General features: G+C 44.2%; 1 protein-coding gene across 4 annotated transcripts in view; it reads left to right on the forward strand.

The window, feature by feature from the left end:
- The window catches only part of LOC124995993 (partitioning defective 3 homolog), a 336,782-nt gene that overhangs the window by 180,724 nt on the left and 142,033 nt on the right, over positions 1-14,025 (forward strand). For all 4 annotated transcript variants that reach the window (XM_047568781.1, XM_047568782.1, XM_047568779.1 and 1 more), the window contains 2 exons: positions 8,167-8,352; positions 8,819-8,989. In XM_047568781.1, coding sequence (XP_047424737.1) covers positions 8,167-8,352; positions 8,819-8,989 — 357 coding nt within the window. The remainder of the gene's footprint in view (positions 1-8,166; positions 8,353-8,818; positions 8,990-14,025) is intronic.

The raw sequence follows: 14,025 nt of genomic DNA on the forward strand, positions 1-14,025 counted from the left end.
ACACACACACACACACACTCAGCATCAGTCATACCGTAAACATATATTAAACACCACTAAACTGCTCCATGCAAAATCTCACACACAATGCAGTTCTGATTAGTCACATATGCTAACACAGTGCGCGCCCGGCCTTACATCACCGGCCCGACCCTCCACCAGCGCCGTGTTTTACCTCCAAAAGGGGGGGCGGGGGGGGGGGGGGGGGCCGTGCTCTGCGGAGAACAAATGGGGCCCGTGCAGCCTCTGTTGCGGCGCCGACGACCACATAAGAGCAATTAAACACTGCATTAAAATCCCCTCTTTATGATCATATCACACTTGTCACTGATCCATTAGTAGCTGTATCTGCCAAGCAATGAGAATCTTAATTGCGCAATTAAATCCGGCCCCTGATTGATGTGACGGGCCGAATTTATGGCTCGGCGTGGATGGCGAGGATGGGGTAGACAAATGCGTGACAGTGTTGGTGACAATTATAGCTGACTAATGGCCTGTTTCATAAGTGCCAACCCCGGTGGCCTGGTTTAAAATCCTCCCTGCCATGTTTTACCCACTGCGCTGCAATTGAGGCGGCGCTCGGAAGTGCTCGGGCAGATTTGTTTAAGCAGAAATCACCCAGATAGATGGGTAGAGATGGGTAGATACAGTAGATGTAACAGAGCTGGCTTTTTTTTCTTTTTTTTTTAATGGCGCCTGCAATACAGTAAGGTTACTATTCACGATTTTCCCGTGCACGCTGTATGAAGCTGTATTGATTTCCTCGCTGCAGAGATCCATTTACCGAGTCGGTAGAGGGAGAAATGAATTGATATCGGGCAAAACAAAACACAGAGGCAACTAAATTATACACCGATCTGTTAAGTCAAGTTCAATCCTCCTCATTCGTTCGCTCGCGCCTCGGCACAGAGTTTAACAGCGGCGCGCTTAACAAAAAAGGACAGTTTACACGGAGCGTTAATGCGCAAGGAGAGGATCGGAACCGATACGTACTATCAACAACATCTGATACAAGGAAATGCACACGCAAGCTGCTTTTTGAAACCAGCTGCCTGGCCTCGCCACAGTTCGACTTGGATGTTAATAGCTTCGATATTATATAAAAAGGTGTGGAAATAATGTAGGAAAGTGGATAGAAATATAACTTTCATCCGTGCCTCGTGCTTTTATCTTCCGGTTCTTTCCCGGTGGAGCTTTCAGAGGCAGATAAACCTTTCAGCTGAGGCGGTAATAAACACCGCTATCTTAAGTTATCTACAGCCATGCCAAAAAAATGACATCTTTGGTGTTAGTATAATTAGATGTCTGTGAGAGTAATGCATTTTTTTTCCCCCCCCTCGTCGCTGCACTGGTGACGTAAAGCGTTGCAACTTTCTCTAATAAAGTGCCAGAGACTGAATCTCCCTCGTGCGTCTTTAAAGCGCTTTATTTATATAACAGCAGGTGACGGAGCCAGACGTTTTACCTTAGCAAAAACTTGGCAAACAACTCGAGGAGATGAGTCATTTCATCTCCTGTTGATAATTTAAGGTGCTGCAATCTTATCAACGCTTTTTCACGCTCCTTCAGTAATGAATTCCCAGTAGTACTCTATCAGGCGACTTAAAAAGAGGCCGGCTGCTAGAATATAATTGGGTGTAATCAGCAAATTGCTCACTATTACTAATGTCTAGAAATAGCGGACCCCCTCTCTGTACATTATTTCTGAAAATAAAGTTGGAACTCAGGTGAAGTGAAATTACAGGAATTGCTAAAAAAAAAAAAAAAATGAGGTCTTTGGAAGGAGCAGCGTAGAGCCGTGGTTTGGCAACCCGCAATCAGTGAGAGCATCAGTGACTTTGCAGAGCTCTTCAGAAGAGTTTGGCAGCGGCGGATGCATCTCGGAGGTCACTTTCTCTTCCACTTCATGCTTAAAAATGTCTCTCGAATGACAGGCCGTGGTGATTTGGTAGGTACAGACTCCAGTGTGTTACCATGGTGCCAAAAATCTTTTCCTCATCTCGAAATAAGAATCCTCTCATGATGGCACTTAATCCAAATTGTCTGGCAAACTTTTCGAAAAAAAAAAAATCCCTACTTTGCTCTTACTCCCTGATCAGGCACTCACATCACACTTTGCCTTTTTGTTCTTTTTTTTTTTTTTTTTTTTTGTTCTCTACTTTACTGACACCTTTGAAGTGTGCCGATAAGCGCCCTGCATTATTAATCCGGCTCTGATAGAAAATGTTTCCTGATCAAAGTGCAGAGTTCAGAAACACGCTCTGTCATAATTAAAGCTAATGCTTGCGAGCGCGGGCTGAAGACAATGCCAGCCTGGTTAACGATTTCTGAGCGTGTCCCGCCGACGCCACCTGTTTTCGTTTAGCACTTTTCGGCAGCTGTTCCCATAATTATGCTTGCTGTCAAACTGCAGAGAACGGGAGGGAGCACCGCAGCATTGTGCTACGCCGATAAACAAGGTAGTTAAAGGCCACTTATGGCGACACAGTTACTCTCCCGAAGGGGATTCAGCGTCTGTTTCCCGAACACATAATGGGCTGAAGTGTGTATGTGCAGTTGGACATAGCAAAGCGCTTTTTATCCACCATTAGCTTGAAATGAGAGGCATCTGCTTCATGATGTGCGCCTGTACCATGGTTCCACTGAAACGCCTTTGCAAACATCCCCAGTTGCCAAGCACACTTAGAAAGTCACCTATTATTTTGAAAGTTCTCCTTGATTAGACGTAATCGCGTCCTGAAGCGCCTACGAGAAACATCTTGTGTCGAGTCAACCTGCTCGTGTTTTTTTGGTCGCTCACGGTGAGATCTGCTCAGAGCCGCCACCGCTTGCCAGTACCCATAATGCACTGGCAGTGATGTAGATAGATTTGGCCTCAGATACCCTCTTAGAAACGGAGTTTGTTTTGCTAATGAGCTCTCACATTAGAAAGTCCCTAAAGGGGAGCCGGTCCCAGCCCGTCAGTGCCGAGTCCAAATCTGCTGGATCGCCCAGCGAAAAACACGTGATGTGATTCCACTGCCTGCTTCATGGCCCTTATTGTACCTTTTTTTATCTTAAATGTATTTAATATTGGGCCCCTTTTGTGAGAAAATGTTCCGAGGAGAAACGGCGCCAACAGAAATTTGTGTTACAATACTTATCGCGCGTGCACCACTTTTGCAATTACACCCATGGCTGATTTCTTTTAGGCCTTTTAAATTCATTTCCAATGACCTTTATGTCGTCAAATTGGGCCAAGTGTGGAAAGAAGTTTCCAGCGGTGTTAATTGTTTTAGGCAGTGATGTGCAGAGGAGTCAGTGCTATGTGTGAATACAAGTAATTGCGATTCATTTGCACTGTTACCGTCTCTCTCTCACACATCTTACTGTTTTTTTGTTTTTTTTTTATTCTATTGCTGTTTTTGTGGCGCATACTTGCACATGCTTAGCACATTGCACATGCTTAGCACATTTTCCTTATTACCACGTGATGAGTTAAGCAAGGTGGAAATAAAGTAAAAAAGGCCTATTAGGCAGGCGGGGCCCCTTCACCAGACTGATTATCAAGCAGTTTCCTTTGTTTCCTCACCTTTATTCACCTGCCTGCTGAAATGCTGCCTCTGCTGCCCTCCCCTGCCTGTAATGACTGTGCGCCAGCAGTGTTAATTAATAAAGGACTCAATCGTATAATGGACTGTGAGTCACGGAGGACAAAAAGAAAACGACAGGGGCTTTGTTTGTGATGAGCTGGTCTAGTGGCCGGTCACTTCAGCTAAGGGGATAATGACAGCAATGATATTCCAACCACTCCACTTAAAGCTGGCCTGGTACAAAGTTTTATATTCAGTACCTGAACTCAGCACTCGACCCGCTTTGCACGTTTGCCGTCACCGTGTTTGCTCCATGTCCATGGCTGAAGTACTTTGGAAGGTACTAACTAAACTTCTCCTCCCACTGCCCTGCATGGCCCACTGCTTCAAGTAGGTGTGTTAAAGCGGGAAAACAAATGTGTGGAGTTGATGGATTTTGACTTTACTTGCGAAATCTTGAACCCTGTGTTGGGCTCCAGTAGGGGGAGCGATTTGGCTCTAGGTGATTAATATTAATATTTAAGGGAAATGATCATTAATATCTATAAATAGTTACTACAAGTAGCAAACATTGGGGCACCACCCTTTTCTAGGGTCAAACTGCCTAATGAGATAGAGTCTGAAAAAGGGTGTCATGAATCCAGCAAATATCACCGTGTATAATCAGACCAAACAACACAATGCCAGATGAAATTATAAAAGGATTTATTGTAAGCAATGATTATCTTACAATAAAAATGTTAACAATGTTTGAATGGATGGTTTTTACAAAGGAGCAGCATGGGCGCATTAAAACATTCATATTTGGTGACACGTCTCTTTGTTCTGAATCTGTTCCTGACATTGCTCGACATTTTAAAACGCGTTTTGTTAATGCGCATAGCATCTTTTGCACGTGTAGCATGACCTTCAGAGCACAATCCATGGCACAGCCAGGGAATGCAGGACACCTAGGAGTGCCAGGCATAACATTATGACCACCTTCCTATTATTGTGTAGGTCTCCGTTGTGCTTCCAAAACAGTTGTGACTCGTCAGAGAATGGACATGGGCCTTCTGGTGACTGAATGTTGTAAGTGGGGGTCTTTGGGTCCTATGGGTTGAGGGGAGGTGTGTGTGACTGTGTCAGACTGTATTCTTCTGGGGATGGCTACTGCCATCAAGGAGTGTCATTGGTCTGGTCTAGGTGGGTGCATCCATATGAATGCCAGGTCCAAAAGTTTGTCTGATTAGATGGTCAATGTTATTTACATCCCCAGTCAGTAGTTTTAATGTTGTGGCGTATCGGTAGTAATATTTACGACCTAAGTAAGTCAAGTTCTCTGCTTCCTGGCAGAATTTCTGCTCACTTCACACCCCATTTATTATGATGGGGCTCACTCTCAGATTTGACACATCTGAATGTCATCCTGTATTGTAAGCAGAATATCAAGCAGGAAATTACCGTAACCTGACACAAACTGTTACATGTCCAAGGCTGAGTGTCCATGTAGTCAGGTAAAATTTGAACCATCCTAAGTGAGAGCAGCTGTCTCTGGAGAGATGTTTCTTGTTATTTATGAGGCAGCTTGGCTTGGTTATTTCATGGTAGCAGACATGCTACTGACTACAGAAAACCAATATGTATATATAAGATGTATTTTGCATATAAGTTTTTCCTGCTCCTTTTTAAAAAGCTGATTGAAGTGTGCAACCTTTCTGCAGTCTTTACATCAGTTCATTGACTGCCAGTACCTTTGTGCTCCCCCGTCCCAGGTGCATACACGGGACTGAGCTTGGAACAATGCGCCGAGTCCTTTTTTTTTTCTTTCTTTTTTTTTCTCCTCATGCTCAGAGGTAGTTGGATCCAGCTCTGCCCGAGTTGAATCGGTGCAACGAGCCCCTGTCAAGCAGCCTGACAAACTCATTCTTGGCTCGCGGCGCTTGTTCCTGTCTGATGAAAATGTTACAGCGCTCTCTCATTCTCTGCCTCGGCCCTTCTTTTTCCCGGAACAGGGCTCTGAGTGGGTGGTTATTCTGTCATCATTTTTGGAAGAGAATGCACACACACACACACACAAAGGCGCAGACGCTGTGCATTGAAAGTAATTTCAACCAGCCTATTACTATCTTCAGTTGCTGAGTTAAAAGCCTCAGATAGCGTAGAACTCACAGTCTCTATTTATTTATTTTATTTTGATAAAACCGCTTTCATGGTAAAGATTGACCCCACCATTTCATCCGAATGTTCTTTTCAGAGTGGAAATAGTATGTTTAAAATACACTGTATGTTGGTGGACCTGCAAACCGATTTATTTCAACATAAAAGTTAAGTTAGGTCATTTAAATATAGCAGCTGTCAAAGCTTATAGAAATCCTGACATGGTGCCTTTGAATGTTCCAGACAAGAAAGGAGATTTAAAGAGAGTCAAAGTATTATATTCACCCCTGTCCGGTGGAAAAACAAATTGTTTTTCAATGGATATTTTTTTCCCTCTCCCGTATCTGCTTCATTCAGCATTCCGGGGGAAGGCAAAGGGTCACTTCCTGACAAGAACCGGTGATTTCTGTAATAGAACCAGAAGTGTTGAAACGCGGCGCGATTAAATGGATTCCAGGGGTCTGAATTTACTAAAGGCCCCGGGTCCCAGACAAAGCCCAGTTGGCAGGTTGTACAGACAGGTGTACTGCCAATTTTGAAAGCAGGAGAGGAAACACAGAGAAAAGAAAAGGGGTCAGATAGGAGGGCCGTCTGGCGAATAGGGGCTCAGTCAGATGGTGTTGAAAAGAGCCTCCACCTGAACGCACCGCTGCATCCTAATAACTCCTCAGCCTCCAAAAAAAAAAAAAAAAAAATCCTTATGCTCTATCTTTCCCTTCTTTCCTCTGTTTCACTCTTTATCCGAGCAGCTGTGAAGGGCATGCACCTGGCTGCCATCCATCTGGCTGTGTGTGTGTGCACGCATGTGTTGAGACTATTTAAAGAGGTCTTGTTGCGGGGTTCCTGGGCTTGATTGCTCTCACCGCCGGCATTGTCCATGTGGATTTGGCTGCCATGGCAATAACTACGCATGTACAGTGCAAGCTGACCAATCGCACTATTACAACCATGCTCTCAAGCTTCCTGTGGAGTGTTGTCAACTATTATCTGTGCTAGATAATAAACGTGTGTGTGGGGACTGAATGGGGAACACTTACATACCCTCAACTATCGTTAATGTATCCTTGTGCAAAGCCTTGCAAATCCTAAGAACTCCACTGGTTCTCAGCACGGAAGAAGCTGAGGCCCCTTTGGCTGTATCAACTACCTCCTCCTTTAAATGCACAGAGAGTGACGAAATGTTTTCTGTTCTACTAGTTAGAAAAGACAACTGCTACAGTATCATGGCTATATCTTAGGGAACTGGTCGGCAGAATACCACTTAATGGCTCATCTTGTCGATGCCTTAATCGCTGTTAACCGTTCGTCCTTTAAGGATATTTCTCTGCTGTTTACAACGGACCCTTCTAAACCCTTGGATTCGCCAACGGCAGCCATTTTGTTCTGAACAAATTCAATTCAAGCCTAGTCAGTATAAAACTGAGTGGTTCCAGAGCAACTTTCCTACTCAAAAAGTTTGTACACAGGGAAGTACGTACGTAGATTTTTTAAAATATTTAGGAACAAGTGTACGATTCTTTAACAGCTCTCGCGTTCTCTGCTCCATTAGCTTCCTCTCACACCTCCTTCCCCTGCCTGTGTGCTTGCGACAGAAAATTCAAACACAGACGTGCTTTTCCTTTGGTTATTTTTTACAGAGGCTCTTTGTTAGAAACCAATAGAAATTGTCAGAAAGCGACCAGAGTGGTGGTTTGATGGACTATTTTCCAGCTGAATTGATCATGCAGGGTGTTAGACACTCAACAGCACTCGCACACACCTTCCTGGCAGCTGAAATGAACACTTTCCTTTTTTGTGAGCCATGCATGAGCAGCATTGCAGTATCGGAGCTGCAGCGAAACGCCGCTACTGTAATTTCCAACAAAGGGCCCGCGGAGCCCTCAGGGAAGGAGGGTCGGGTGCTTAACGTGTGACAAATTATCTTTCAAAGGAGTGTTGTTCAAAGGAAGCCCAGTGTTGTTTGAGTGTCAAATTGGTACGTGGTGTTTGAAAAGTTCTCTGCTGCCGCCACTGCTCCTAAACTGAGCTCATGATGGTGGAAGGGAATTAGTAGCACTCAGCTAGACAGTACGGCCAATTGACGATGACAGCCCCGAGATGTGTGACATGCTTGCCATCCACTCGCTTTCTTCTCCCGCTCCCCTCGTCTTACCCCTCTTTATCTTGTCGACTGCCTGCTTTCCATTTTCTTGTCATTCACCATCCCTGTTCATCTTTCGGTTTGTGTTCAGATATTCTCTGTTATCTTTTCTCTCCTTTTTCTGTCTTTTCACCATTTGAATCCAACGGTGACACTGTAGTAGGGCTCAACGTTAGTTTGCCAACTTTGGACAGGGAAGTTGAGTCATCCTAACCCAAAAAAGACTATTCATTTGACTATTTTAAAGGCTCATCTTTGATAGATCTATGACAAGTATTCACTTTTACCTCTCTCTTGTTTTCCCCCCCACATCAGCCAGAGGAAGATGACATGGTGTTAACCCCTGACGGCACACAAGAGTTCATGACTTATGAGATTCCCCTGAACGATTCGGGCTCCGCAGGCCTGGGAGTCAGCGTCAAGGGTAACCGGTCCAAGGAGAACCATGCTGACTTGGGGATCTTTGTAAAATCCATCATCCATGGAGGTGCTGCTAGTAAGGCAAGTAACATCATACCAGACAGGATTTTCAACTGGTCACATGAGGTTTATGACATTTGAGTGTCAATATTCCAACAAAGTGGTTGGGTAGACCTAAATGCAGACACCGGGGAAGGCTAAAGCAGGAATGAGCATAAACCTCAGGTCATGGACAATCCAAATTTTTGTCCAAACTGAGGTACACTCGATAAAAGGTTTATTCCAAAACCAGGTATCGTGAAAAGCTGTAACATATAAAGATAAAGGGTGTCTGCAGTCAGCTCCCAGGAAGCCAGGGCCAGCCACTCAGGAGAATTAAGTAGGCCAGAACGCAGGAAAAGCAGATACACAGGCCTGAATATGAGGAACATGATTGTGATCTTGGTATTCACTGGAGTCCTTTTGAATGTTATTGTCTCATGTTGTTTTCTTTTCAAAATCCAAAAATGAGGACCACGTTTAACATTTCTCCCTTGATGGCCTACAGGATGGGCGTCTACGTGTCAATGACCAACTCATTGCAGTCAACGGGGAGTCGTTGGTCGGGAAGACCAACCAGGAAGCCATGGAAACGCTGCGCACGTCCATGTCGGTGGAGGGCAACAAGCGAGGGATGATCCAGCTCATCGTGGCCAGGCGGGTGGCCAAAAACAATGAGGTAACCGAACAGCCAGTGACTAATTGGCATCACAAGCAGTCCGTTTTAGTTGGTCTGCCTTTATTTAGACACACAAGTATGAGGCAAGTTATGTTACTAAAGAGAAACCAACAAACACATGGATGATGTCATTTAAATGAGTTGGTGGAAGGAGGAGGACTGAAGGGTGCAACTGCACTGAATGATGAATGAGAGTGATTTCTCTCCGCCTTGCCACTGGTCCTAATCAATCCCCTATAGGTTTTGGGCAGATAGCCTGAGAGGGACCTTTACGAAGCCACACCACCATGCAAATCTTCAAACAGTCCCATTTCCTGTGTGAGATAGGTGATACCGGCTCACATTTCCCCGTATTTCTCTCTCACATTTTCGTTGCCCACGGTGGGCCTTGATATGATATCTAAGAAGCACTTCACTGGGTTGTGATTGACAGCCCCGCAGAATAACACTGTAGGATAGTCAGATAAAAGAATATATATTATGGCGAGGTGGATATTTGTAATAAAGGAGCAGTCAAGAATATTGAAAGCGCTGGGATTTCACTGTCCTCCTTTCTTCCACAAAGCCAGCCTTTCTCTTGTTGTATATTATTTAGGTGAAACTCAAATGCGATGGGCATTGTGTTGTTTTTTTCTTGTGTTGTTTTTTTTTTTTAAGATTGTGGATTTGTGTGTGAATACAATGAGACTCTTGTGCGCGCCGGTTCACCCTGCAGCCAGAGGTTGTACATCAGGTTTGATTAGTGTAGCTATGACTCTAATTGGAGCTTGTGTCCTGTGGCTGTGTGTCAGTTTGGAGTACCATGCTGAGTCCCCCCCCCCATCCCTGCCCTTCACCATCCCTGCTAAATCCTCCAAGCGTTCTGTCTTTCTCCCTTCTCACTGCTGCCATGTGCACTTTCTTTTCTTCTGGTTTTTATTATTATTTTGGCCTCTATCCCCCTCAACTCGCGGTGCACCGTACTTGCGCCGGTTGAAGATTCGATAAACGCAAACCAGTTACTGGAGCTGAATTCAGATGACACATCATCCCAGGTGTCTCCTTGTGTGATCCGCGCACCTTACTCTTTTCCTCCTCACTTTCGCCCTCTTGCTGCCCCTCCACCTCAATCTCCTCTCTCCACCTCCAGACTGAGGGAGAGGACAAATGTTGCTCCTGGGAATACTCTACCCCAAGGTTCAGTGAGTTCTATCACTTTGGTCCAGTCACTCTCCTGTCCTCTTTAATACCTCACCAGCAGGCAGACAGGTACGCAACCTGACACGGGACAGACAGTTAGGTTCACATCTTGAGGAATGATTATAGTGTCACGGTGCGGGTGGAATATACATACGTAGCAGTTTATTCCATCTTTGATCCGTTTAGACGTCTAATTTACAGGGATGTTTTGACCAGTTTGTATAAAGCTTGCATTTATTTCAACATTAGTTTCAGTGAGACAGTGGCTTGACAGTTTTTGCAGAGAAAGGTGTAAATCGTGTGAAAGTAAAGGAGAAGGAGATGTAGTGGTGCATTTAGGATTCCATCAATCAAAGTCCCATTACAGCAAATCATACGTGGGCAATGTTTCCAGGAAGCTTAGTGGTTTGAACAGGTGCCATAAAGTCACTAGAGGCAGAATATTTTCTCAGTAGAGGGGGGAAAAAAAGATGTGATTGTAAATTGCAAGAATTTAAGGTCAGCTGCAAACCTCAAGCAAGAAAAACAGAAGTTAAATGTCTACGCAGGCTTCCGGGCCGCTGCGTCCGCCGCCTCTTTCTCCCCTGCTCCGCCGTATCGGCCGGGCAGATATGTGGGGGAGCATGCACCAGTTTGCCACTGTCACCCAGCCGAATGGGAGTGAGCACTGGAGGCCACCATTGAAATGAATCAGATCCATCACTGTCTGCAGGAGAGAGGAGCCGGGCAACACACAACATGCATCAGACGGTGGGGGGTGGGAAGGTGGACTGCCTGGTGCAGCATATCCAGGCCACCCCGCTCCACGGAAAATTACATTGATTTCATCATCACTTCTCTTGGTCCTTTGGGCTAAAGTAAGATCATCTTTGGAGGAGCAGAGTAAAGTAATGTCTATAGGTAATGTCAGTTGGCTGTCTTTGGTGGCCAGCTGCAAAACCGCAGCAGAAAATGATGCTGTAATGTATGGATGTGAACATGGAGCACCTTAAAGTAAAAGTAAAATGCAGTATGTGAAACTAATGTATGACCGAAGCTAACAACCTGACAGTCACACACACAGAAATACTTGTTAAAGTATTTATGTGCTCTGTCTTCAACATGAGCCGAGATAGGACACGGGAATATATGCCGATTCAAGATTCAGGTCGTGTTTATTGTCACTTTTGTGGATAAAAGCATACAGAGGTGTGAAATACTGTTTCTCCCAGTCCCACTGTGTTAAATATATGCTGACAAGACACACACAATAACTACAACTACTGCTGCACTACTCTACTACGCTACAACGCCACAGAATGCAAAAAAAGATGTAAAAAACATAAGATATACCGAATCTGCAAGTGGAACATTTAACTATACATTGACTCCTATTGATATATACACACCTATCGGGCATAACATTATGACCGGCTTCCTAATATTGTGAAGGCCTCCCTTGTGCCTCCAAAAACATTTATTCAAAAAAAAATATATTTTTCTTTATATTATTTTAACTACATATTTAAATAGCAATCTGTTTAAATTTTATTTTATTTAAGAATTTTTTCTTCATCCGATTAATCGAAAAAATAATGGATCGATTAATCGATTATTAAAATAATCGTTACTTGCAGCCCTACACTACTTGAACATAATTGTACAGTTTTTGTGCCTATGGGTCCACAGATACTTGATCAGTTTGGGATCTGGTGAACTTGGAGGCCAGGTCAACACCTTGTGCTTTTTCATGTTTTTTTTTTGTTGTTCGTAAAGCGTGCGTGTCTGTGTCAGACTGCATCCTGCATAGGATGGCTGCTGAAAGACAACAGGATAGTAGCAGGATAATTTGTGCAGATAATATGTTCAGACCAACCTTAAAACTGCAGTCATCATGTGGGGTGAATGTGCCCATGCAAAAACACACACTCACTCGCTCATGTACGATGCACAAGGTCTTCCTGGAAGCTCATTTGCTTTCCGAAGGACTTGGGACTTGATCCATCCAAATAGAGCCTCTCGTGCTAAAGAGTGCTAAAGTGTTCTAGCACGCGTGTCCATCCTGCTGATGGCCCATGATTAAGGTCATGTCTGAGGTGGAGGATCTCATCTATTAGTACTGCCATTGCAGCTATGGTGATGAGTGGCCTTTGCCTTTGGTTAATTTGAGAATGTTCAATAACTTTGGAATACAGAAATGTCAGTATGATTACAGATGTATTCAAATCATTGTTAAAGTTGCACAAACCCAGAAGGTCCCCAACTCCCTTACCCACAATGTCGTCACACTCAGCCTTATCCAAGCCCATCTCAGTTTACTGAGGCAGACTCAGTCAACCAGGTCACAGGATAGCAGTGACTCAGTGAAGCAATAAGTTGAAAGTAGCAAGATATAAGTCCGAGGTTGCAAAATATATAAGAATCCGGCTCAAATACCAATACCCTTTTTTGCGTTTGATGTGCACCCAGAGAGGAGACAAAGGTAGGCAGAAAAAGTGACTGAATATGCTCAGTGCACACACAAGCACGGCGACCCAAAAACACACACTCTGCACCCACACTCTGTGCACCATAACAATTAATTCTTCCTCTGTTCTGGCCCCCGTTTGAAAAACTGCCGCTCTGCCCCAGATAGTCAAGCGATATGATTGGTCACCGCCAATTTGTTTGAAGCGCTGTAATTGCGTCGCCGCTTCAGAGACTGCATAATTTGTCCTGCGATATCTGCCTTCTATTAATATATCGTCGCATGTGTTTAAGCAATTAAATTTGTGGAAAAGTCATTTCAATTCCATAATTTCTTTTTGCTTTTCCCTTTTGTGCAACAACTGCTGAAGCTGAAAAGAGTCTTGCGTCCCGTGAATTGAATGTAAATCTGTTACAGTAATACAATAACAATTGAAATGCATACATATACTAATTTGGACTCTAATGGGTCATCCTATTTGGTGACACGGTCATGCATATGATTTATCTATTTTAAATCATGGCTATTGCTCACTGTAGAAATGTTAATGGTGCAGGCATTTTAAATTTGTCAGGAGAAACTGCGATTCTGTAGGACAGAACTAGGAAGTCTGGGCAAAGCGTAGCAAAAATGTATAAGGATTGCATGAAACACTGCACACTTAATAAATATAGAGTGTGAACAGTCCCTTGCACAACTGCTGCCTTCAAGGAGTGTCATTGCTATGGGGTGGGGGTGTCTGGTCTGGTCTAGGTGGGTGCTACACGTCTACATAAACACAAATGCCAGGTCCAAAAAAAATCCCAGCAGGACACTGAATTATCACAAGATGCCTCCCGTCAGTGATCATAATATTGTGGCCGATCGGTGTAGCAGTTTCTTTGAACGCAATATCGAGTCCCTTTTATTCCCCACCCTGATCAGCTGCCCTCATCTCGGCTGTGGTCAAAACTGACAGATTGACCATTATGTAGGCAGGACAAAGAAGTCTGCTTATCATCCTCAGAGCTCCTTTTAGTCCAAAGAAGGTTATTAGAAAACTACAATAGCAGCTAATGTGTGGAGATGTAAGGTTATGTTATGTCACTAGAATAAGCTGGATTTTATATGTGAGCAGATATAAAACAATCGGCAACCCCTTCGCACCTCCTCCTATCTCGTTTAAGAACCTTAACTCTGCGTTGTTTCTGTTCCTGTAGCTGCGGCAGCTCACGATATTAGATATTCATCACACACGTGACTAAAAGCAGACAGTCTGATGATACGCGTGCTCGTGGCTGGGTTTCATTTATTTTATTTGAAATGCATTGCTTGACGTTCGCTCACGCCCCTCCATGCGCTTGTGATGTTATTTATGACGGAGATCTCGGCTGTCTTGTGAGTCCTGTGTTGCTCTCCTTGACAAACCCCA

Source organism: Mugil cephalus, chromosome 18 (genome assembly GCF_022458985.1).
Source record: "Mugil cephalus isolate CIBA_MC_2020 chromosome 18, CIBA_Mcephalus_1.1, whole genome shotgun sequence".
Lineage (NCBI taxonomy): Eukaryota > Metazoa > Chordata > Actinopteri > Mugiliformes > Mugilidae > Mugil > Mugil cephalus.